Here is a 23,728-nt window from a genome sequence, read left to right on the forward strand (position 1 = left end):
TCTGTCAGAAGTTCCATAGGATGATGACGATGACATCTTATGAATCTCAACAATTTGCGTAGAACCACGATGCCATGGCAACGTTGCGAAAACTGCCTTTTTGTTAACATTTGAAAATTTTTTGGGGGGCTAAACATGCCTGAAACCTCATGAAACTTTGCACAAAATTCAGTCGTGGTGAAGGCTAAGGTATTGTTTTGGTTCCCTGAATGGGCCCCCAAGACACGTAAGACGAACATATATGAAAATTGGTAGGCATGTGTATCATGATGGGACAAACAAAAAAGCCTCTTGGACCCATAACCGAAACCCAACAGGAAGTCGTCCATTTTGAATTTCGTGGTAATTTTTGGTGATTTGCGCACGTTGTATTTGAACAAACTCTTTCTAGGGAATTTATCAGATCAAGTTCAAATGTAATCAGTGCAGTCTAAACACATTTATGATTAAAAGTTGTGCTATTTACAATATTCCGTCGAATGGCGTGGCGTGGTGTCCAATTTCGATGATTCACCATGAAAAAGGAAGTTGTCATACCTTCAGTGTATATGGTCCAATCTCAATGAAACTTCATGTTTGATAGAAGTCCCGCCCTGAACACATATACACGACAATATTCAGATATAGTGATAGCGCCACCTACTCGCAACAGGAAGAAAGCGCTGCGTGGCGATTTTGATTTGATTGACATGAAATTTTCATGTTGTGGTCTGCATATGTTACACTTGCATGTGACGCAGCTGCAGCACACCCCATGTTGCGTGGAGTGTGAGGGCCCGTTCATCCCTGCTTGCAGTATTTCAATTTTAAATACACTCATCTGTGTTTAATATCTACACTAAACAGTATGTACGTTAAATTGTGCTCAGCAAGACTGATTCACCTCTCATAACATTCTTATGTGGGCAACACATATATTTATATTTAGTGAAAATTCAATGTGCTCTTTTCTTGTTTTCAACAGCTGCCATCACTGTAAGTAACCACAGAAGCATTCAGTCGCACATTAACTGGTTTAACAGCTGCAGGGCTGTTAAACCAGTTAATGTGTGAACTGGCGACTGAATCTTACAAAGGCCCAAACAAACTTTTAAATCTAAATTGAGTGAAAAATACACAAATTGAATTGCCTAAAATTTGTTCAGAAACAGATTTTGTTGGAACCCTCCAACTCATGCTTAAAACCCGTTGGCTCACAGAACTGGTGCCTCAGGAAGGAGGACTGCAGTTGGACCCTTCTTGTTTGGTTTGTTCCATCTGGGCTACTGTAGAAACACGGCAGTTCAGTTCAGTTCATGGTGGTTTTACAACAGGTGAGCTATAGGACCCAAATCCAAAACGTCAGACACAGTCTTTACTTGCCAAAATGGGTTGGTACACAGGAGTCCAGGAAACACAGTAAACAAATCCAAATAGGCAGAGTCAGACCAGCGACAAGGAACGAGGAGCAGGTCTTGGCAGGGCCGCCGACAAGTAACAAAGGGCAGGTGTCAGCCAGACTGCTGACAGGGAGCCAGGAGCAGGTGTCGGCCAGGCAGCTGAGTTTCTGGGGCACTGGGCAGCTGAGTCTGCCAGAGGCGTTGGGAGCCATGACGATCATGTCTCCTTCTGCGGCCTCCACGGGACCACATGAAAATGGCCAGGCGAGTTTCCTCAAAAGGTGACCTCTGAATGTCAGTGTGGCTCCTCAAACAGCTCATTGCAGTCTCAGGTGAATCATGAAAAGGTGGCTAGCAGGCCGATTCTGGAGGGTATATGTCACCTCAGGCAAATCCAAACAGGCAGAAATTCTAACGCCTGGCTGTCACCTGATCTAAGAGCTGATTGGCAACACCATGTTACCCTGATTTTCTGTGTGATTTTAATATTTCATTCTAGATTTGAAAGCTGTTTGTGTCTCTTTTGTGTAATGAATGTTATAAAACAGATTTTGGGAGGTTGATAATAATAATAATAAAGTTTATTTATAGGTCTGAATTTGGTCTAAAAACTACAGGCAGCCTACAGACGATCCCATAGGATGCAAACATTTCTGTGACTTCCTGTTTATTCTTTGAAGGCTGCTGGGAACGGTCAGACTGACTACAGCTTTTTGTCACCTCCTGCTGCTGCGGCCTGATATCTTCACTTTCCAGATGAGGCAGCGTTCATCTCCAATGAGCCTATTATGTACTCTAGGGGAGGGGACTAATTAGACACAGGTGCAGACAATCAAGGTGGGGCAAACAATCAAAAATGGCGGGAAAAAGACAAAGACAGGAGGTGAAGCAACATATGACACGAGGAGGAAAACTACTAAACAAAACAGGAAATAACACAAGAAAAATTGACAATAGCACAATACTAATGTTTGTGACAGACATAACAGGCGGACTCCGCCAGAAGAGGACCCGCTCCCTATGTAGATGAAAACACTTTAAAACATATTATATTACAGTAATGTTACACACTAGAGCTTTAATTAACCGGGGAAACAAGTGCTGATCTTTAACCCAGCAGTCGACTAAGATCACTGTAACAGTCACACAAACAGTCAAAATATCAAATCAAACTTTATGCAGACAACAGCACTGACATTAAAACAAAGCACTCACCTCCTGGTTCTTTATGTGTCCATGTGTTTTATTTGTTTGTATGACTATTTGCAACGGAAACTGCACACTGTGTGGACGGGTTGGTTGTTTTAGAGTTGGGGGTTGGGCGGGGGTACTTGAGTTTGGTTTATTTTAAGGACCTGCAGTCTGAGCTTGTTGACCAGTTGAAATTTAAATCTAATGTTACAGTAATCTGAACCCTGGAAAACATGTTTCATGTGAAATACTGAAGAGGAGTTTTAGTCTGTAATCTGTTCTGGGTTAGTCTGTAATCTGTTCTGGGTTAGACTGTAATCTGTTCAATAGGTTTTAACTCTTATAACGGTTTTTGCTAGGTCCTACTTTATAATTCAAATTTACACTGGTGCACCAAGCCTGATTGACCATGCTTGTAGCTGAGCCGGTCTTATGATGCACGTTCACGTGAATACAACTGAAAAGCTGCTCGTTGTCAAGCAACACATTTCTATCCAAAGTGCATTCTAACTTTAAACAAGCTACGGAAGATAGATAACACAAATCAAAAGAAAAGGAAAGTACATTTTACTGATGTCGAAATAATGTAATTTATAGAGCAGTATGCACATAAATGTTCTAACAGCTAAATTAAACAACACCAACAGAAATGATGATGTACATTAATCATATCTCCAATGGTATTTTACATTTTGAAATCTAAGCTTCAATCAGCACCTGCAGGGGAAACCTCTCATTCAGCTCACTGTCTGAAGACATGTCCAGCAGGATTATTCTGTAAACCAAATATGCTGCCATTGTTTTAATTAACTAGTAATGTGATAATCTATTGAGAAAACCAGTTTAGAGTGGAACCACTGAAGAGCTGATATTGTCTGGTTCCAGCTGGGAAGCAACTTTTCAGGTTCTGAACATGAACAGAGTCTCTGCCTTTAATACATCCTGACTGCCCCCCAAACTAACAAATCAACTGTACAACCTTGAACCTGAACCCTACACTCACCACAGACACTCCCTCTCCCACCTGCTCACCTGTTTCCACAGTTCCCATCATTCCCCTTTAGCTGACCCTCCACCACCCAGCTCACCTGTGTCTCATTCTCCAGTTACCCTGTCAGCCTCTGGTCCCAGTCTGTGCCAGATGGTCTTTGTTACTCCAGGATGTGTCTTTCAAAATCTTGGTTGGTGGAACTTCTTCTGGGATTGTTAGACGATTTTATTAACCCTCTCCAACCACCCGGTCTGCTAGCTGTTAGCCTCTGCTAGCCTTAGGAATGCTGATTCAACCTGGTCCTGGTTCCACCACATGAACCACTTTTTTTTAAAGAGTGCTGTTTCAATAAAGTTTGTTGTTGTTGTTGTTGTTGTTGTTGTCTCTTATCTACTTGTAAACTGACCAACCAATGATCTGACAGTTGTTAACCTGAGAGTTATTTTTAGATTCAGCTGCTGAGTGAAAGCAATGTGAAGGTCAGAGCTGAGCTGTTCAATAAAAACTTTATTAAACAACAGAGTGGAGACAAACTGCAACATTCACAATTCAAACTGTGTATACTTTATGGAATACATAAAGTATATATATAAAACTGGCTGAATGTGTTTATAACATGATATATGTTCAGTGATATAGCACAGACAGTGACACAGGTTAAAGGTCATTTCACCTACCCTGAAAGTTAAAAAATTCTCATTACTGTTTATTTTACTGTATCGCATTATCGTTAATAGATAAATAGTTAAACAAACAAGCATCCATGCCTTCATGCATTCACACACAACCTAACAAACACTAGACCTCCAACACAATTTCAGCCTCCTGACGTGAAAACTGTAAGGGGCGCTCCTTACAGGAGAGCTGCTGGTCACTAAATAACTAAAAACTCTTTATTTCTTCTAAAACATGATAAAAGAACAAATGAAATATGTGAGACACCACCATGGTAACTGATTAAAGCCAAAGATACATGAATACCATAAGCATGTAAGCCAATAAACAATGTAAATAAAGATCTTGTTTCACATTTCCAGGATGAAAATTTTATTTTGCTTTGATATCAGAAACTCTAATCTAGTCTCTAATCTCTAATCTCTCTCTAAAAACTGCTGTTGGGAAAAATGTTAAGATATAATCAGACCCATATAAGACCAGTATGACCAGTTCAGTTGCAACAACACAACAGAAGAGCAGCAACTGAACTGCAAACACAGGAAGTCTTAAAAAACACATTTAGCAGTGGTTTTATATTTAAAAGTTGAATAATCTCAGCTGTCTTTCTAAGACAAAAAGAGCTTTACATTCCCTCTTCAATAAAGTTTTATTAAACAAAATGCCAGTGTTTGTGCTTAACTTACTGGTTACAGCCAGAGATGGGCACAAATACATCAAACGGTATCTGGTTATAAATGACAAATAGTTGTTCATCAGATGTATCAAAAAATATATTTAATTAAAATACAAGTAATTTGTAATTTGAAAATATAAAACTACTTCCTATACTAACCTCAATATGGGCTGACCTTGACCCCCCCCCCACACACACACACACACACACACACACACACACACACACACACACGAAAGATGTAAAATAAAGACATATTAATAAATAATGTCTTTAAATTATTTCAAATACAAGTTCTTAAAGTCTTTTTGATACAAATTACATCTTATTTTTTTCTGCCCAGCAAAATACAAATTACAAACTACTCAAAAGTAATTAAATTCATATTTTAAATACATTAAATTGAAATACTGCCCATCTCCGGCTACAGTGGTCCAACTTCCTCACAGACCTCCCAGCACCACAAACATAACATTGGTGTAACATGTGATTTCAGGTGAGTGAGCAGTGGACGTTGTAGACCAGGAAGCGGATCAGTCTGACAGGAAGTGGCAGGTTGTGGAGCAGTTTGAGTCTCTGGACCCCGACCAGACGTCTGATCTTCAACCTGCAAAGCTGCATCAGAGGCTGAGGATGAACTGAAGAGAAACACACACAGAGGACAGGTTAGAGAGTTTGAACACAAATGTTTGTTAGCCCAGCCCCCAACACATAGCCTTCTCTGCCCCTCCAGTGCAGACAGCCAGTCAGACTGAGGCACTACTCAGTACTCAGTTTCTTTTGTTCCCTGCTTGGGAACTAAGGAACATTTCCTACACTACCACAATTAGAACTAAACTTTACGGGGGCCGTGGATCATCAGGGGAAAAATATGGAGTGTAACAGTATTGAAGGAATGGGATTTATGTAGAGATAACAAGTAACCTTGGCTTCCTTTTTAGGAACATTTCCTAAGAATTCAAACCTTTCCAAGAAACTCAAACCTTACATAGTGTTGTTGCTGTGCACCTGTCTATCTGTCTGTCTGTCTCTCTCTCTCTCTCTCACCCCAACTGGTCGAGACAGACGACCACCCACCTAGAGCCGGAGGATCTGTCCTAGGTTTCTGCCTTTTAACAGGCAGGTACTGTTGGGTCTCTGTAAATAATGTTATAAAGAGTTCGGTCTAGACCTGCTCTATTTTAAAAGTGTCCTGAGATAAGTTCTTGTTATGAATTGGACTTATACAAATAAAATTGAATTGAATTGAATTGAAAATTGACTTAAATGAGAGCAGGCCATCCAGGTATACTGAGGTTATTGCTAATTAAATGTTTTGGTTGTAAATAAAATACAGCTATTGATGAGTGTCCTGACATATACAACAACCTTGAATCTCATATTTCTGCCATCTGACTCTGTTTCTTGGGTTCAGACTCTTTGCTGTGTCTGTCCAATGTGATGTTACTATAAACTAATTCCATGGTTTGTGTTCATCAATCGATCTTTTACTACGAGACCACAGAAAAAGAAAACAGGAGGCTTTTATCTCCAATTCTTATGTTACTGTCTGCTGTTTATAAGGTTCATTATTAGAAGGCAGGTCAGCCTAAGTGAAGTCATAAACTATTTTATCGTTTGATGTGTAAAATGCAGCAGCTTTTAGGAATGGTGCTTGGTTCGTCCAAGAGGGGGCGAGTTCATTCTGCAGACCGGAAAGTGATATGTGTATATTTATGTATAAGTATATGCCTGCTATATTCTATGGAGACTTTCTGTCAACTCTCAGTCTTGTTTATGTTTCTTACGAGCTTTCAGTTTGATCGATGCCCAGTCGCTGCGACTCTCCAGAACCTCCAGCAGCCGCGAGCAGAGATGGACTTGACTGACATAGTCCAGCATCATCGAGAGGATCGGACCAGCTACATAGCAGAAAGTTGAGCAGTAGATGGCCTCGCAGAACTGAAACAAGATAGAGGACAGCCTTTATCTATCAGTCACATGCACTAATTTGTGCCTGATATTTCTGACTCACCAGAATGCTGCGCTGTGGTGGCTCATCTTCGTTGACCTGCATTTCTTCTATCGGGCGGCGTGATGGCATGATGGCCGGATGTGGTTTTTGGCCATACGGGCAGTCAAAGCAGGGCTGGGCATCACAGCCATTGTCCAGCAGTAGTTTGAGCATGGGCAAACACTCTATGCTGAGCAGGATGGCCGATGGGAATGAGGACGGCTGGGTAGAGATCTGAGCATTGACGTTGGCACCATACTTCAGCAGCAGCGCCGCCATGTCCATCCAGCCTAGCCTAACAGCAATAAGCAGCGGGTTGAAGACATCCAGGTTGGGGTTGGCTCCAGCCTCCAGCAGCATCTCGGTGGCCTTCAGGTTCCCATTGTAGACAGAAAAGTAGAGCGCCGTGCTCCGCCGGTCCTCATACATACTTGAGCGTACCTCTGACAGCTTGGCGTTGACGTCGAAGCCAGATTTGATCAGCAGCTCTATGATGTCATCCCTGTTCTTCTGTGCGGCAAGGTGCAGAGGACTGATGCCACTGTTCCTGACTCTGACGCTACTGGTCACTGGGATCAGCATCAACACAATTCTGGAAATCAAAAGGTAGCTGTCAGGGAGGACCTGATATCAGCAGCAGAGGCAACAGAGTTAACAAACAGGCATCAGTTTTTACTTTAGAGTTTGTAACACCAGACCTCTGCTGTTAAAGCTTTTAAAGCCCAAACAGTATATATACATAAAATATGTTGAACTGGAGTCAATCAGAGAGTAGCAGTGGGTTTATTATGAAAGACAGGACAGTTGATAAAAGTAAAACAGGACTGTCAAACTTATACAGCCAAATTCCAGACCGTGTGTGAATATTCTGAACAGCCACATGAAGAGGCAGCAGGCCAGACTTCATGGATCGGTTAACATCAGCTTTCAGAGAAAGCAGCACCTCCACAGCGGAAACATGACCGTTCTTACAGGCTTCAAACAGTGGCGAGGCTCCATCCAGTGCCTGTCCATTTATATCTGCACCTGAAATACATAAACACACCTTCAGAAAAACTTTAACATCAGATACTGAAAGTAACTCAAGAACAGGTGTGTAGGGCTGACCTCTCTTAGCGAGCAGGTGGATGATATCGACATGCCCATGCTGTGCAGCAATGAAGAACGGTTGGATGCCATAGATATTTCTGGTGTGTAGATTGGCTCCAGCCTCTAGTAACACCCTGCAGACCTCTAGTTGTCCATGTCTGCAGGCTTCATGAAGAGCACTTCCTCCCTGACTGCAGGAGTGATTCACCTGAGCTCCAGACCTCAGCAGGAGATCTACAGTGGCTTTGTTCGTATGTTCACAGGCTGAAAAAAACAGAACCAGATGCTAAGTTAAATAAACAGCACAAAGCCTGCTGATTTTAACTCTTATCAACTATTCTAAGGTCAATGGTTTCCTTTTACATCAATGACATCACTGTATATTTCAGCAGGCTCTATCATGTCAGCTGGGATGTCATCTCACCTATGAACAGAGGCGTCTCTCGGTCCTTGGTGGCGATATTCGGGTCGGCTCCATGCTTCAGGAGAAAGTCGACACAGGAAACATTTCCTCGACCAGCAGCCAGCAGCAGAGCAGTCTGATTCTTTGAACTGCATCTGTTCACTGAGTTGGGATGAGCTGGGGACAGTAAGAGGTCAAAGGTGAAACAACTTTCATGGTCAACTATGATTAGGATGCCACCGGCCATAAAACTTGCAATTACAGTGTTGACTGACTTTGGTAAGTGCAGTGTTAAAGCATTATAATTTTATAAGTATGAGACTACATCCTGAACTTTTGCATAAAAAGTACTTAAGCACACCTTATCTGTTTACTTCCTCTTGCACTTCATTTCACACGACAGACTAGTAAAAAAAACCCTGCTTAACAATGGATGAGCAGCTCCCTCTTAACCCTTCAGACAGCAATCTGTTTGAAGAAGATATGCAAACTCCTGAAGTCTCAGGATCCTCTCAATAACCAAACATCCCTCGTCGTCAGCTACCTCAGTTGTCCTGAAAGGTCCATATTCCGCAATGGTCAACAACAAGAACACATTCATTCAGCGAAATGTCCTCTTCAACCACTCTGACAACAAAGCAAAACTGTTCACAGATTCTTAGCAAATTTCCATTCTCCCTCGCCGAGCTTCACGCACACTTTTGGATTCCAAGTGTTGTTGCGTGGCAGGGCCAATGACGTTACAACACATCCCACAGCCAAAGAAACCCAGTCTTCCACATCAGCCCTCTCAGAGGGCCAGATCATATCAAACGCTGTCCCTTCTTTCACTGTTTCTCATTCCTCCTCTATTTTCCCTCAGGCTTCATTAACAACCTGAGCACATACATCCCTTCATCCATTCTTCTTCTCTAGCTTCTAACTTTCCCATCTTTCTTTGGCCACCTCAGCTCCTCCCTCTTCAATACAGCCATCCCAGTCACACAGACGGCACCCATGACAGTGATTTATGGTGCTGTCATCAGCCAAAATTCATTGTCCCCGTCCATGAAGTACAGAACAATTGATCAAGCTATCTCCCTCACCCACATCGCAGGCCAAGGAGCCTGGTTGTCCAAGACAGACATCACCAGTGCCTTCAAAGTCCTTCCCAACCACCCTAACTGAGCAGCCTGAAAATATTAAACTCTTTATCTGACGTACCAATCTTAAGTATTTTCTTACTCATTTTGGATTTCTTCTGGCTCATAAATGCACCAAATGCCAACTTTAATCTCTGCTAGGCTACCTCAACTATGCCATTAGCATCAGCCCCCAAGATCCATCCCTCTTGTCATTCCCCCTTTCCATAACCACCTCTGTCACAAGCACTTTAGGCTCTGGCACCAATTCCTCTAGTCCTCATCTCCTTCTACAATGACCACGTCAGCAAGCAAGAAGACATCTAGCGGTTCAGACATGCAGCCCCTTCTGCCAGCTTTGGCAACTACTATGGCAGCAGGTGGTTTTCAGCTGAATGGCATCCCAAAATCTCAACCATCTCTCCTTCAACATCTGCAAAATGTACCCAGTAATCACAGTATCCATTCTTTGGGGTCATAAATCCAGAACCTCATTTCTGTGGTCTTTGTTACTTAAATTAAAGTTGTTATATACCAAAGCTTTAATTTAAGCTCAGGAATTTGGTTAGTCAGTTTTAGAGGTGTCCTGTCATGTACAAAAGTGCTGTACAAAGTGAAAAAGGAAACCTGGCACCACAAAACACAAGTTGGACTTTGAGTGACTTACAATCTGCAACAACAGTCTCATAGAGTCTTCAGATAACGCTGTACCAGTACATTACTATTTAACGATTACATTTGGGATATCTGCATTATAAATATCCTTCATCAGACAACTAGTGGTCTTCCTCACCACGGACGAGGATACTGACACACTGCAGCTGTCCATAGTAAGCAGCTTCATGAAGAGCAATCCAGCCTTCCTTGTTGGGCTCCGTCAGACTGCTGGACCGCTGTCTGACCAAATCCATCAAAGCCTCTGTATCTCCGTTTATAATCAGAGACTGCAGAGGACTGAGCTCTCTGAGAGAAAAAGAGGAAAACACTCACTGTGAGGATCAGGAAGTACAGTAAGAAACTGTGAACAACACATAAAAACTGAAAACAAACACCCAGCAAACATTAAAAATTTCATGAAAGAGCAGGTTGAAGGCCGCACAGCAGATTCAATTCAATTCAATTCAATTCAATTTTATTTGTATAGTGCCAATTCATAACAGAAGTTATCTCAGGACACTTTTCAAATAGAGCAGGTCTAGACCGAACTCTTTAAAACATTAATTACAGAGACCCAACAGTACAACCATGAGCAAGCACTTGGCGACAAGGGCAAGGAAAAACTGCCTGTTAAAAGGCAGAAACCTAGGACAGATCCTCCGGCTCTAGGTGGGTGGTCGTCTGTCTCAACCAGTTGGGGTGAGAGAGAGGGAGAGAGAGAGAGAGACAGACAGACAGACAGACACAGACTTATTGGGGCAACCTGATAATAAAGTGTTGCAGTAATCCAGCCTTGAAGTAACAAATGCATGGATTAGTTTTTCTGCATCTGTCTGTGACAGTATGTGTCTAATTTTTCTAATATTACATAAATGAAAGAAGGCAGTCCTAGAGGTCTGCTTTATGTGGGATTTAAATGACAAATCCTGATCAAAGATAACTCCAAGATTCCTGACAGTGGTGCTAGAGGCCAAGTTAATGCCATCTAGAGTAACTATATCTTTAGACAGTGAGTCTCTAAGGTTTTTGGGGCCAAGAACAAGAATTTCGTTTTTTTCTGAGTTTAACATCAGAAAATTGCAGCTCATCCAGGATTTTATGTCCTTAAGACATGTTTGTAATTTAGATAATTGATTAATTTCATCGGGCTTGATTGATAGATATAACTGCGTATCATCTGCATAACAGTGAAAGTTAATGGAGTGATTCCTAATAATGTTGCCTAAAGGGAGCATATATAAAGTAAATAGTACTGGTCCAAGTACAGAACCTTGTGGAACTCCATGACTAACTGTAGTATATATTGAAGATTCATCATTAACATGTACAAACTGCAAACGATCTGATAAATATGACTTAAACCAGCTTAGTGCGGTTCCTTTAATGCCAATTTGATGCTCAAGTCTCTGTAAAAGAATATTATGGTCAATGGTGTCAAATGCAGCACTAAGATCTAATAATACAAGTACAGAGACAAGTCCATTGTCAGAAGCAATCAGAAGGTCATTATTAACTTTAACCAGAGCTGTCTCTGTGCTGTGATGAACTCTAAATCCTGATTGAAAATCCTCAAATAAACTATTGTTATGTAGAAAGTCACACAACTCTTTGGCGATTACTTTCTCCAGGATCTTAGAGAGGAAAGGGAGGTTAGAAATCGGTCTATAGTTGGCTAAAACCCCTGGGTCAAGAGTGGACTTTTTAAGAAGAGGTTTAATTACAGCTACTTTAAAGGACTGTGGTACATATCCTGATAATAAAGAAAGATTAATCATATCCAGTAAAGAAGTGCCAATTAAGGGAACAACTTCTTTAAGCAGCCTAGTTGGGATCGGGTCTAATAGACAGGTTGATGGCTTCGATGAAGAAATGATTGAAGTTAACTGATGAAGATCGATAGCAGAAAAACAGTCTAAATATATATCTAAGTTTACATTGGCAGAAGTCCCTGAACTTGGAGATCCACTGATAACTGTTGATGGCAGTTGGTGATTAATTTTCTCTCTAATAGTAATAATTTTATTATAGAAGAAGCTCATGAAGTCATTGCTACTTAAGTTTATGGGGATATGTGGCTCAATAGAGCTGTGACTCTCTGTCAGCCTGGCTACAGTGCTGAAGAGGAACCTAGGGTTATTCTTATTTTCTTCTATTAGTGCTGAGTAATAGGCTCCTCTATATTAAATGTTCAATATCAATGCCATATGATAGAACGAGGTCAAGAGTGTGATTAAAACAATGAGTTGGTTTATTTACACTCTGACAGAAGCCAATTGAATCTATTAATGATATAAATGCATTACTAAGGCTGTCATTGTTAACATCCACATGAATATTAAAATCACCTACAATAATTACTTTATCTGATTTAAGGACTAAACTTGATAAAAACTCTGAGAATTCAGATATAAAATCAGAGTACGGTCCAGGAGCGCGGTACACTATAACAAATAGAACTGGCTGCAGTGTTTTCCAGTTTGGGTGAGAAAGACTAAGAACAAGGCTTTCAAATGAATTATAATTTAGTTTAGGTTTAGGGTCCATTAAAACGCTTGAATCATATATGGCTGCCACTCCACCTCCTCGGCCAGTGCCTCGAGGAATGTGAGTATTAATATGACTGGGGTGGATTCATTTAGGCTAACATACTCCTCGTGGGACAACCAGGTCTCAGTAAGACAAAGTAAGTCAATATCATAATCTGATATTAATTCATTCACTAAAACAGCTTTAGAGGACAGAGACCTGATATTTAACAGCCCACATTTCATTCTCTTATTTTGTGCTACTGAGGAGTTGGTTTTAATTTTTATTAGATTTTTATGTTGAACTCCTCTTGTTTTTATTTGTTTAAATAATTTAGGTGGTCGGGGGACAGACACAGTCTCTATGGGGTTTTGGGTGGGTGACTGTTCTAAAGAAAGCGCAGAGAAGTGTGTAAGACAGCAGCTCTGCTTCCTGGTCCAAATATATCTGAAGCATTCACTCACAGGAGGTTCATGGATGACATAGAACCACATTGTGCTCCAAATGTGTGTTTTTAGATGTTTGCTGGCTGTTTACTTCCTCTCTGGATTGATCTGGACTGACTCACCTTTTGAGGGTTTTGTAGAGGAAGTGGGGTGGGCCTGGGACATATGGGAGCTCTGGTTGGGATGGAGGGCTGTGGTACTGGTGTCTGGGGGGGTCAGGAGGTCTCTGTCTGGTTGGTTGAGTCAGTGTCAGGGTCAGGGGTTGGTTTAGTTGGGTGGGGGGGGCTGAGGATGATGTGCTCTGATCAGAGTCTGGAGGAAGATGTCTGTCAGAGAGACTCCTCTCTATAGCGATCTCTAACAGCTCCTCATCAGACAGCTCACTGTAAACACTGTAGTCATCCAGGTTCTCCTCAGAGACTGCCATGCTGGATCTAACAAGGTGAACAGAGGAGCAGAAGTCCAGCAGCAGTGGTTGACATTAAATCTACAGCTAACAGCTCTGTACGTAAACAGCAGCAGCTAATTTGAGGTCGACCTCTTTAAATTTGGCTGAGATGCTGCTGACTGTGAGTCTAAAGCTATGGAGGTCAGCGGTGTTTATTTTCTCTGTCCTGAAGCCAAAAATATTCAAAAACACTGAGAGCTGAACCCAGAAAACCAAAACTGAACCACATCTGACACAATCTGCCCTTATTCAGTCTAGAGGATTTTTTTACATTTCTGATGTTTCCTAAACACAAACTCATCAAACAGATTAATTTATATGATCATAATACTTCAAATAAAAGTATCATAATACTACAAAATAGCTTCATAAAACCAAAAATAGATGATTTTTGCTTCAACTCTTTTAAATTCTGTTTTATCTGTTGGTACCTTAATCCCTGAAACACAACCTTTAACCTCACCTGCTAACATTGCATAACATTATACAACATAACATCATATTATAAAACATAAAAATATAACATAACACATTTTAATACAGCAACATATAACCCAACGTAACATAATAACACTACAGAACACAATATAATATACTATAAAATAATATAATACAGTATAATACAATATAATGTAATATAATATTAATAAATATAAGGTAATAAATATATAATACAAAAACACAACCTTTGTCTCAGCGTCTGTCTGCAGTTCTGATACCAGGTGAGACACAGGTGAACTCGTACCTGTGAGTCCAATCAGGATGCAGTCCCCTGTGTGTGCTAGTGGCTCAGACCGGGACCAGGTCTGTGTTTCAGTCTGTTGGTTTCATGTCTTCACATGTGGGCAGGAGGAGAGTCTGGGCCAAATCTCTGATAGTGAACTCTGTTGGCTGAAGGTCAGAGAGACACAGTGACACAGTGACCACTTCCTGTCCCAGTCTGACCTCACTAAAGCCTCTGCTGGACTCAACAGTACTGCAGGAAGTCCACATCTGAGCTAATGCACTGGAGTATTTACAGTTCTACATTGTATATGTTAGGTATTAGAACTTTAATGAACTCAACTATTTACATATATGTTGTTTTCAAATGGAAATAATTATTTCTAACATTCATTAAAACCATATTAAATTTAAGGGGGGGAAGCATGCAGCAAAGGGTCAAAGGTCGGAGTCGAACCTGCTGCAGGAGAATTCTACCTGCTGTTATGTTATATCCTGTACAAAAAGGGCCAAAGTCTTCTTCACCTGCTGAGGAGACTGAGGTCCTTTTGGTGTGTGCCCTCCTTCATGCAGTAGCTCAGTGTGTAGGGACTTGGCTTGGAAACCGGAGGGTTGCTGGTTCAAGACCCACAGACCACAGAATGGAGTGTGGACTGGTAGCTGGAGAGCCAAAAAACTGCTCATGGCACACTGCTAACATGGCAGCCCATCACTCCACCATCTCTCTCCATGTTTGCATGTGCATGAGTGTGCATTTCAGCCTGTGTGGTATAGAAATCAAACAAAAAAGAGTGAAAAAAAGAATTTCTCCAACAGGGGATTAATAAAGTAAATCTTATCTTAGTCTGCTGGGGAGCTGGAAGCACAGAGCGGGACCAGAAGAGACTCAACAATCTGATCAGTTCTGTCCTGGACTGGGCTCCAGACGCAGGGGTCCCTGAGCATTATTAGGGCCTGAGCACTGACCGTGCAAAGGCACCATTGTAATTGAAGGAATTCGTATTATTGTTTTCTGCCCCTTTGACTGCATATTTGGAGGCTGCAACATGCTCGAAAACTCATGAAATGCGGCGCACATATCAGTCTGAGTGAAAAATGTATATTCTATGCGTCATTTTTGGGTTGGCCACTACGCTACTATCATAAAAAGTGTGTTTCCCTAATAACTCCCGCATTGCCATCCTGCGCAGTCAAAAAACATTGCTGATTCAAAGTTGTGCTATTTGTGACTGTACGTTCAACTGCGTGTCCGTGGCGTGCAGTCAAATTTGGCCACGTTGAATATCGCTGTGATTTTCAGTGTTTTTTTGCGTTGTATTTGAACGAACTCCTCCTAGAGAATATATCGGATCTGCTTCAAAATGGGTCAGTCAAAGTATGTTGCTGATTAAAAGTTGTGCTATTTGTGCATGTACATTGAAGGGCATGTCCGTGGCGTGCCGTCAAAGTTGGCCAGGTTGAATCAAATGTCACTGTGATACCAACCCCGTGCCCGCGATGATGTGTCGAATTCTGCCGATTGGCCATAAAACAGATAGTACTCCTAACTTCAGTTCATGGTCCGATCTCAATGAAACTTCACATGTTTAATAAGAGTCCCGCCCTGAACACGTCTACATGACAATATTCAGATATAGTGATCACGCCACCTACTGGCAAGAGGAAGTAAGGGCTGTGATTATGATCCGATTTACGTGAAATTTTCATGTTGTGGTCTGCATGTGTTACTACGGCACGTGACGTGGCTGCTGCACACCCCGAGTTGCGTGGAGTGCGAGGGCCCATTCACCGCTGCTTGCAGCTTAAATTATTATTATTATTATTATTTCTCTTGATAGGCAGCTCAGGTTTTTATTTACAATCTGTCTCCTGCTGACAAGCAAAATGAAAATCATAAACATTACCATACTTAGTGTTTATGTTCATCATTGATTTCTAATTAATATATATTAATATATAATTAATATATATCAATATATATTAATATATAATTAATATAAATTGATGTAACTCCTGTTCATAAAGGTCACCTTATGAATGGGTTCCATCATTAATATCTAGTCAATATACATTAATATATAGGAATCTTGGAGTTATCTTTGATCAGGACATGTCATTTAATTCCCATATAAAGCAAACCTCCAGGACTGCCTTCTTTCATCTACGTATTACAAAAATTAGACACATCCTATCACAGACAGATGCAAAAAAACAAATCCATTAATTTGTTACTTCTAGGCTGGATTACTGCAACTCCTTATTATCAGGTTGCCCCAATAAGTCCATTAAGAAACTACAATTAATTCAGAACACTGCAGCACAAGTACTGACAGGAACTAAGAAAAGAGATCACATCTCTCCTGTACTAGAATATATTGTATTTAGAATAGAATTTAAAATCATCCTACTCACCTACAAAGCTCTTCATGGTCAGGCCCCTTCATATCTTAAAGAGCTCATAGTACCCTATTACCCCTCTAGAACACTGCTTTCTCTGAATGCAGGGCTACTTGTGGTTCCTATAGTCTCTAAAAGTAGAACAGGAGCCAGGGCCTTCAGTTACCAAGCTCCTCTCCTGTGGAACCAGCTTCCAGTTGTGGTTTGGGAGGCAGACACCCTCTCCACATTTATGAGTAGGCTTAAGACGTTCCTCTTCTCTCTGTCTTCTCTGTCTCTCTCTCTCTCTCTCTCTCTCTCTGTCTCTCTCTCTGTCTCTCTCTCTCTCCCTCTCTTTCTTTCTCTCTATCTCTTTCTCTCTCTCTCTCTCTCTCTCTCTCCCACCCACCTAGAGTTGGGGTCTGTCCAAGGTTTCTGCCTCTTAAAAGGAAGTTTTTCCTTGCCGCCGTTGCCAAGGTCTGCCTTGCCAAGGTCTGCCAAGAGAGCGAGAGAGAGAGAGAGAGAGAGAGAGAGAGAGAGAGAGAGAGAAAGAGATAGAGAGAAAGAAAGAGAGGGAGAGAGAGAGAGACAGAGAAGACAGAGAGAAGAGGAACGTCTTAAGCCTACTCATAAATGTGGTGAGGGTGTCTGCCTCCAGAACCACAACTGGAAGCTGGTTCCACAGGAGAGGAGCTTGGTAACTGAAGGCTCTGGCTCCTGTTCTACTTTTAGAGACTATAGGAACCACAAGTAGCCCAGCATTCAGAGAACGTAGTGTTCTAGTGGGGTAATAGGGTACTATGAGCTCTTTAAGATATGAAGGGGCCTGACCATGAAGAGCTTTATAGGTGAGGAGGAGGATTTTAAATTCTATTCTACATTTTACAGGGAGCCAATGCAAAGAAGCTAGTACAGGAGAGATGTGATCTCTTTTTCTAGTTCCTGTCAGTACTCGTGCTGCAGCGTTCTGAATTAATTGGAGCGTTTTAATGGACTTAGCGTTTTAATGGACATTCAAGACGTGATAACATCAAGCTACATGGGGTAAAAGAAGGAGCTGAAGATAATGTCGACACAATGATTTCTTTTGTGGAGGACTTATTAATGAAGGGTCTGGAGCTCCCCCCCATTACTGTGCTACATATTGAGAGGGCACCGGTCGGTCACTCCGAAGCCTCCGACCGAAGCGCCGCCAAGATCCATCATAGTCAAGTTTTCAAGTTACAGAACTAAGGAGGACATGCTGAGAAGAGCCTGGCAGAGTAAAGGGTTTGATTTTCAAGGAAAAAGGGTACACCTGGATCACGACTACGCACCGGAGCTGCTGAGGAAGCGAAGGGAATATAAAGAGGCGAAAGCCGCCCTGAAGGAGAAAAATATAAGATTTCAGACTCTGTTCCCGGCCAGACTGAGGGTGTTTTACAAGGACGGTACGGTCATGTATAACTCGGCCGAGGTGGCGACGGCAGACATGGCAGAGAGGGGGATACCGGTGATCGTTTTAAAAACTCCGACTTCCCTCCTGGACCGAGTAAGCCAGCTGACTTGGCGATATGGCAGAAGACACAGTAACCGCGGTAACCGCGAGGATACAGGCTCCACGCAAAGACTCAAAGACTGGCTTCAGGCTTTCCGCGCCGGGACTTCAGATAAGTAACCCTCTGCTCTCAAGTTGTCAGAAGTGCTTATAGCTACAAACAATATGTTTAAGAAGTTTATAGGACTGGACTTAATATAAAATTTCCTGGTATTTAACGGAGGTTTTCAGAAAGTAATTATTATGGGCATATGAAGGACAGTTTCTGGCGTCGGGACACCTCAGGACATCATGGACCCATGCACCAGCTTTAAAGCTGAAAAGGGCCCTCTTTCATCGACAAGAGGACGAGATTTTCCCTCTGGACTCGAAGAAGAGGCCTTTAAGTTGGAAGTCAGATTTGCTTTATGTGTTTATTGTTCCGTTAAGGTATTGTTGTTTGTTTGCGTTAGTGCTACTGTTCTTAGTAGCTCCAGGGCTATAAAAGGTAAGCTTTTTTTTAGCGTCTGGGTGCTTATAACATACTCAAAGCCATATGATGCTTAGTACCAAGTCAGTTAAAGTAATCACATATAATGTAAATGGCCTGGGAAACCCAATTAAGAGGAGCAAGGTTTTGACAGAACTGAAGAGGGAGGGAGTGGAAGTTGCTCGCATCTAACAGAATTGGAACATGAAAAACTCATGAGATGGAAATTTAAACAGTATTCACCCTCCTGTGGGCAGGGCTCAAAGAGAGGGGTAGCAACTTTAATTTCTAGTAAATTAAACTTTGAGTGCTTATATGAAAAAAAAGATATTGATGGAAGATTTGTACTGGTCCGGGGATTTTTACAGGGTGTTTTATTTACCTTTTTAAATGTTTATGTCCCCCCGGGATCAGATTGGGAATTTTATAAACAAATTTTTGGATTAGTAATTTCTGAAGCCCAAGGTATCCTTATCTGTGGAGGTGATTTTAATGTTAGACTCCAACCTGCTCTGGGCTCTTCAAACCCTTGCATCCCAGGAGAGAAAAAAACTACCAAAAACATCAAATTAATGCTGGAGGATCTGGGATTTATAGACATATGGAGAGACCTGAACCCGACTAAAAGGGATTACACCTTTTTCTCTCACCCGCACTCTGTTTATTCCAGGCTTGACTACTTTTTTATGTTCCAAAGAGATTTGGTTAGTGTGTTGAACTGCAGCATTGGGAACATGGATCTGTCGGACCATACCCCAGTATTACTAAATTTAATACTAGGCTTCTCTAAAAAGAATACTGTTTGGAGGTTAAACACAGGGATTTTAAGTCACAGTAGGCAGCAAATCAGGAAGGACATTAAAAACTATCTGGATGACAATGACAACGGGGAAGTGTCCCCACCGATCCTCTGGGATGCCTGTAAAGCTGTACTATTATTATTAATAGTTATAATAATTATTATAATTATTATAATTATTGGATATTGTTCAAATTTAAAAAAACAGAGGAGGGAAAAGATTGAAAGGTTACAAACAGAATTAAAACAACTAGAAGACATCCATAAAAAGACACTTAATCAGGTTACAAAAATGGAAATAGATAGGACAAAGAATGAACTAAATGAAATATATTCAAATGACATTAAGAAAAAGTTAATCTTCTTGAAACAAAGACATTATGAAGCGGGAGGGAAATCAACTAAATTACTGGCTTACAGGCTAAAAAAGCAACAAGAAGAAAACACAATTTTCAAAATAAAGGACCCTACAAAAAAACTCTGTAAAACTAAAGTAATTCATCAATCATTTGAAACCTTTTATAAAAACCTATACTCTCAGCCTAGAATAGATGAAACAAGGATGGATGCTTTCTTCAACCTGATAAAATTACCTAAAGTGAAGGATTATCAAAATAGGGCTCTAATCGAGGAAATCACAGATGAAAAAATTAAAAAAGCAATTTCGAACTTGAAACTAAATAAGGCTGCTGGTCCAGATGGGTACCCATCTGAGTGGTATAAGGAAATGAAAGACCTCCTGATTTCTATCATGAAAGTCACATAAACTCATGTATTCAAGACTGGCATAACTCCACCTTCTTGGAAAGAAGCAGTGATTTCTTTGATACCGAAAGAGGGTAAAGATAAGCTTGATTGTGGCAGCTATCGGCCGATAAGTGTACTGAACCAGGACTATAAGATCTTCACCTATATTTTGGCAAAAAGACTTGAAAACATCCTTCCCCAGATAATAAGCTTGGATCAGACAGGTTTTATACAACAAAGGCAGACTCAGGACAACATTCGTAGAACACTCCATGTTACAGAACATATAGTTAAAAATAACACCCAGGCAGTCTTGCTGAGCCTCGACACAGGAAAGGCTTTCGATCGGGTCAATTGGGAGTTTCTATATAGAGTATTACAGAAATTTGGATTTCATCAGACTTTTAGCACGACCATTCGAGCACTATATAATGATCCAAGGGCAAGGATAAAAATATATGGGAACATATCAAACTCATTCGGTCTGGAAAGAGGGACTAGACCGGGCTGTCCGATTAGTCCTCTACTTTTTGCAATATTTATTGAAGCTTTAAGCCAAGGGATTACTCAAGATAATAGCATTACAAATATAAAAATGCTAGGACTAGAACATAAAATTTCTCTGTTTGCGGACAACATTTTGATCTATTTGTCACACCCAGAGACTTCAATATTGAAACTAATGTCTTTTCTGGATGTCTTTGGCACAGTCTCTGGGTACAAACTGAATATTCAAAAGACCCAAATTGTACGATTCAAATTCCAACCGATTAAATCAGAAAATACAGGAGGATATAAAGAGGTGGAATCTAATTCCAATATTGAGTTTTGAGTCACGAATTGAATCTGTTAAAATGAAGATCTTACCTAGAATACTTTATCTGTTCCAGACTCTTCCAGTTGAAATAAATGATAAACGATTCAATGAATGGGTCACATTAAGTTGCTGTGGTTCTCAGGAAGCAAACCATTACCACTTGTTCTGGGCCTGTCCAATTGTAAATGCTTTCTGGCGTAAGGTCTACACAGAATTAGTGATGATATTTGGAACAAAAATTGCTTTTAATTGGGATGAACTTCTCTTTGGTTTTCTACACTCAACATCTGTAAATATTAAAACAAAATACTTGTTTGGTATTCTGAGCGTAGCTGCTAAAAAAGCAATGACAAAGAAATGGCTAAAGCCAAATGGCCTATCTATAGAGGAATGGTATGACATTATTTATGAAATCTATGTAATGGAAAGAATTACCTTTTCTGTGAGACAAGAGAAAACTAGATTTGAGGAAATTTGGGAAAAGGGGAAAATGTATATTGCCCCTAAACGCGCTTCTTTTGTTTAACTTCTTGTAATTTCTTATTTTATTCTCTTCTTAGTATGTTTTTTTTTCTTTTTGCCATTTTGAAACACCCCATGTTCTGTTCATATTTGTATATTTAAAAAAAAAAATTGTAAAGATGAATCAATGCATATTTCTATCAAACTATGCAGAATGTGTTAAGTGTTGATATGTGATTCTAAAAAAAAAAGAAATTGGTCTATAGTTGGCTAAAACCCCTGGAGTGGGCTTTTTAAGAAGGGGTTTAATTACAGCTACTTTAAAGGACTGTGGTACATATCCTGATAATAAAGAAAGATTAATCATATCCAGTAAAGAAGTGCCAATTAATGGAACAACTTCTTTAAGCAGCCTAGTTGGGATCAGGTCTAATAGACAGGTTGATGGCTTCGATGTAGAAATGATTGAAGTTAACTGATGAAGATCAATAGCAGAAAAACAGTCTAAATATATATATGATTTTACATTAGTTAAAGTCCCTGAACTTGGAGAGCCACTGATAACTGTTGATGGCAGTTGGTGATTAATTTTCTCTCTAATAGTAATAATTTTATTATAGAAGAAGCTCATGAAGTCGTTGCTACTTAAGTTTATGGGGATATGTGGCTCAATAGAGCTGTGACTCTCTGACAGCCTGGCTACAGTGCTGAAGAGGAACCTAGGGTTATTCTTATTTTCTTCTATTAGTGCTGAGTAATAGGCTCCTCTGGCATTACGGAGGGCCTTTCTATAAGTTTTAAGATTATCTTGCCAAATTCAGCAATATTCTGATAATTTGGAAGAGCGCCATTTCCTTTCAGATTTCCTAGCTATTTGTTTTAACTGGCGGGTTTGGTGGTTATACCAAGGTGCTAGTCTCCTATGTTTTAATAATTTCCTTTTTATCGGAGCGATAGAGTCTAATGTTGATCGTAGTGAGCCTGCAGCGCTATCGACAAGATTATCAATTTCAGAGGGACTAAAGTCGTTATAGGACTCTGTTAAATTCAGACATGGCATTGAATTAAACACTGAAGGAATCTCCTCCTTAAATTTAGCTACAGCACTGTCAGATAGACATCTGCTGTAGGAAGTTTTGCCTAATGGCTTATAATCTAATAGTATGAATTCAAAAGTTATTAAATAATGGTCAGATAGGAAAGGATTATGTGGGAAAACTATTAAATGTTCAATATCAATGCCATATGATAAAACAAGGTCAAGAGTGTGATTAAAACAATGAGTTGGTTTATTTACACTCTGACAGAAGCCAATTGAGTCTATTAATGATATAAATGCATTACTAAGGCTGTCATTGTCAACATCCACATGCATATTAAAATCACCTACAATAATTACTTTATCTGATTTAAGGACTAAACTTTTAACCCTAAACATGAATATATAATCAATAGACATGAATGTATAATCAATAAACATGAATATATAATCAATAAACATTTATATATAATCAATATACATTAATATATAATCAATACACATGAATATATAATCAATAAACATTAATATATAATCAATAAACATTTATATATAATCAATACACATTAATATATAATCAATAAACATTTATATATAATCAATATACATTAATATATAATCAATACACATGAATATATAATCAATAAACATTAATATATAATCAATAAACATTTATATATAATCAATACACATTAATATATAATCAATACACATTAATATATAATCAATACACATTAATATATAATCAATAAACATTAATATATAATCAATAAACATTACTGTATATCCAGTTAATGGTCACTTTGTGAATGGGTTTGGGGCCTCCATCCAGTCGTTTCCATGGAGACCGGTTCGGCTACTGCAGTGCGGGCGTTAGCTTACTGCTAGCCCGCCCTCCGCCGCACATCCTCCGGTTCTGGTACGGTTTCAGTCCGGTTCCGGCCCGGTGAGCTGGGTTTAGCCTCCGGTGTGCGGCAGCAGGTCAGTCACTATATAAAGACACTAACAGCAGCTGCGGACTCACTGCTTCTCCACCAATCTCCATTCAAATTCCTGACAATTCTACCGATTCACAAACCATCTGGATTCATATGAAGTGCGGGCGGTGACCGACGGTGTAATGCGTTCTGTGGGATCTGATGGTGAAATCTGGTTAGAGAAAAT

The 23,728-nt window shown here is 40.3% G+C and overlaps 1 protein-coding gene across 8 annotated transcripts in view; it reads right to left on the reverse strand.

Moving 5' to 3' along the window:
- Positions 1 to 4,048: 4,048 nt before the first annotated feature.
- Positions 4,049 to 23,728, reverse strand: part of LOC127368361 (ankyrin repeat and SOCS box protein 2) — a 21,969-nt gene continuing 2,289 nt past the window's right edge. The window contains exons 1-11 of one of the 8 annotated variants that reach the window (XM_051409142.1): positions 23,345 to 23,728; positions 14,844 to 15,079; positions 14,341 to 14,486; positions 13,270 to 13,581; positions 10,312 to 10,481; positions 8,419 to 8,574; positions 8,013 to 8,258; positions 7,760 to 7,931; positions 6,927 to 7,497; positions 6,700 to 6,853; positions 4,049 to 5,550 (exon numbers count right to left, since the gene is read on the reverse strand). The exon at positions 23,345 to 23,728 is cut by the window's right edge and continues 79 nt beyond it. In XM_051409142.1, the coding sequence (XP_051265102.1) occupies positions 5,405 to 5,550; positions 6,700 to 6,853; positions 6,927 to 7,497; positions 7,760 to 7,931; positions 8,013 to 8,258; positions 8,419 to 8,574; positions 10,312 to 10,481; positions 13,270 to 13,574 (1,920 nt within the window). In that variant the 5' untranslated portion in view covers positions 13,575 to 13,581; positions 14,341 to 14,486; positions 14,844 to 15,079; positions 23,345 to 23,728 and the 3' untranslated portion in view covers positions 4,049 to 5,404. Of the gene's footprint in view, positions 5,551 to 6,699; positions 6,854 to 6,926; positions 7,498 to 7,759; positions 7,932 to 8,012; positions 8,259 to 8,418; positions 8,575 to 10,311; positions 10,482 to 13,269; positions 13,582 to 14,281; positions 16,698 to 16,730; positions 16,865 to 23,344 lie in introns of those variants that run through there. The other 7 variants (XM_051409146.1, XM_051409149.1, XM_051409147.1 and 4 more) reach the window with 7 other exon arrangements.

This window comes from Dicentrarchus labrax, unplaced genomic scaffold (genome assembly GCF_905237075.1).
Source record: "Dicentrarchus labrax unplaced genomic scaffold, dlabrax2021, whole genome shotgun sequence".
NCBI classification, from domain to species: Eukaryota; Metazoa; Chordata; class Actinopteri; family Moronidae; genus Dicentrarchus; species Dicentrarchus labrax.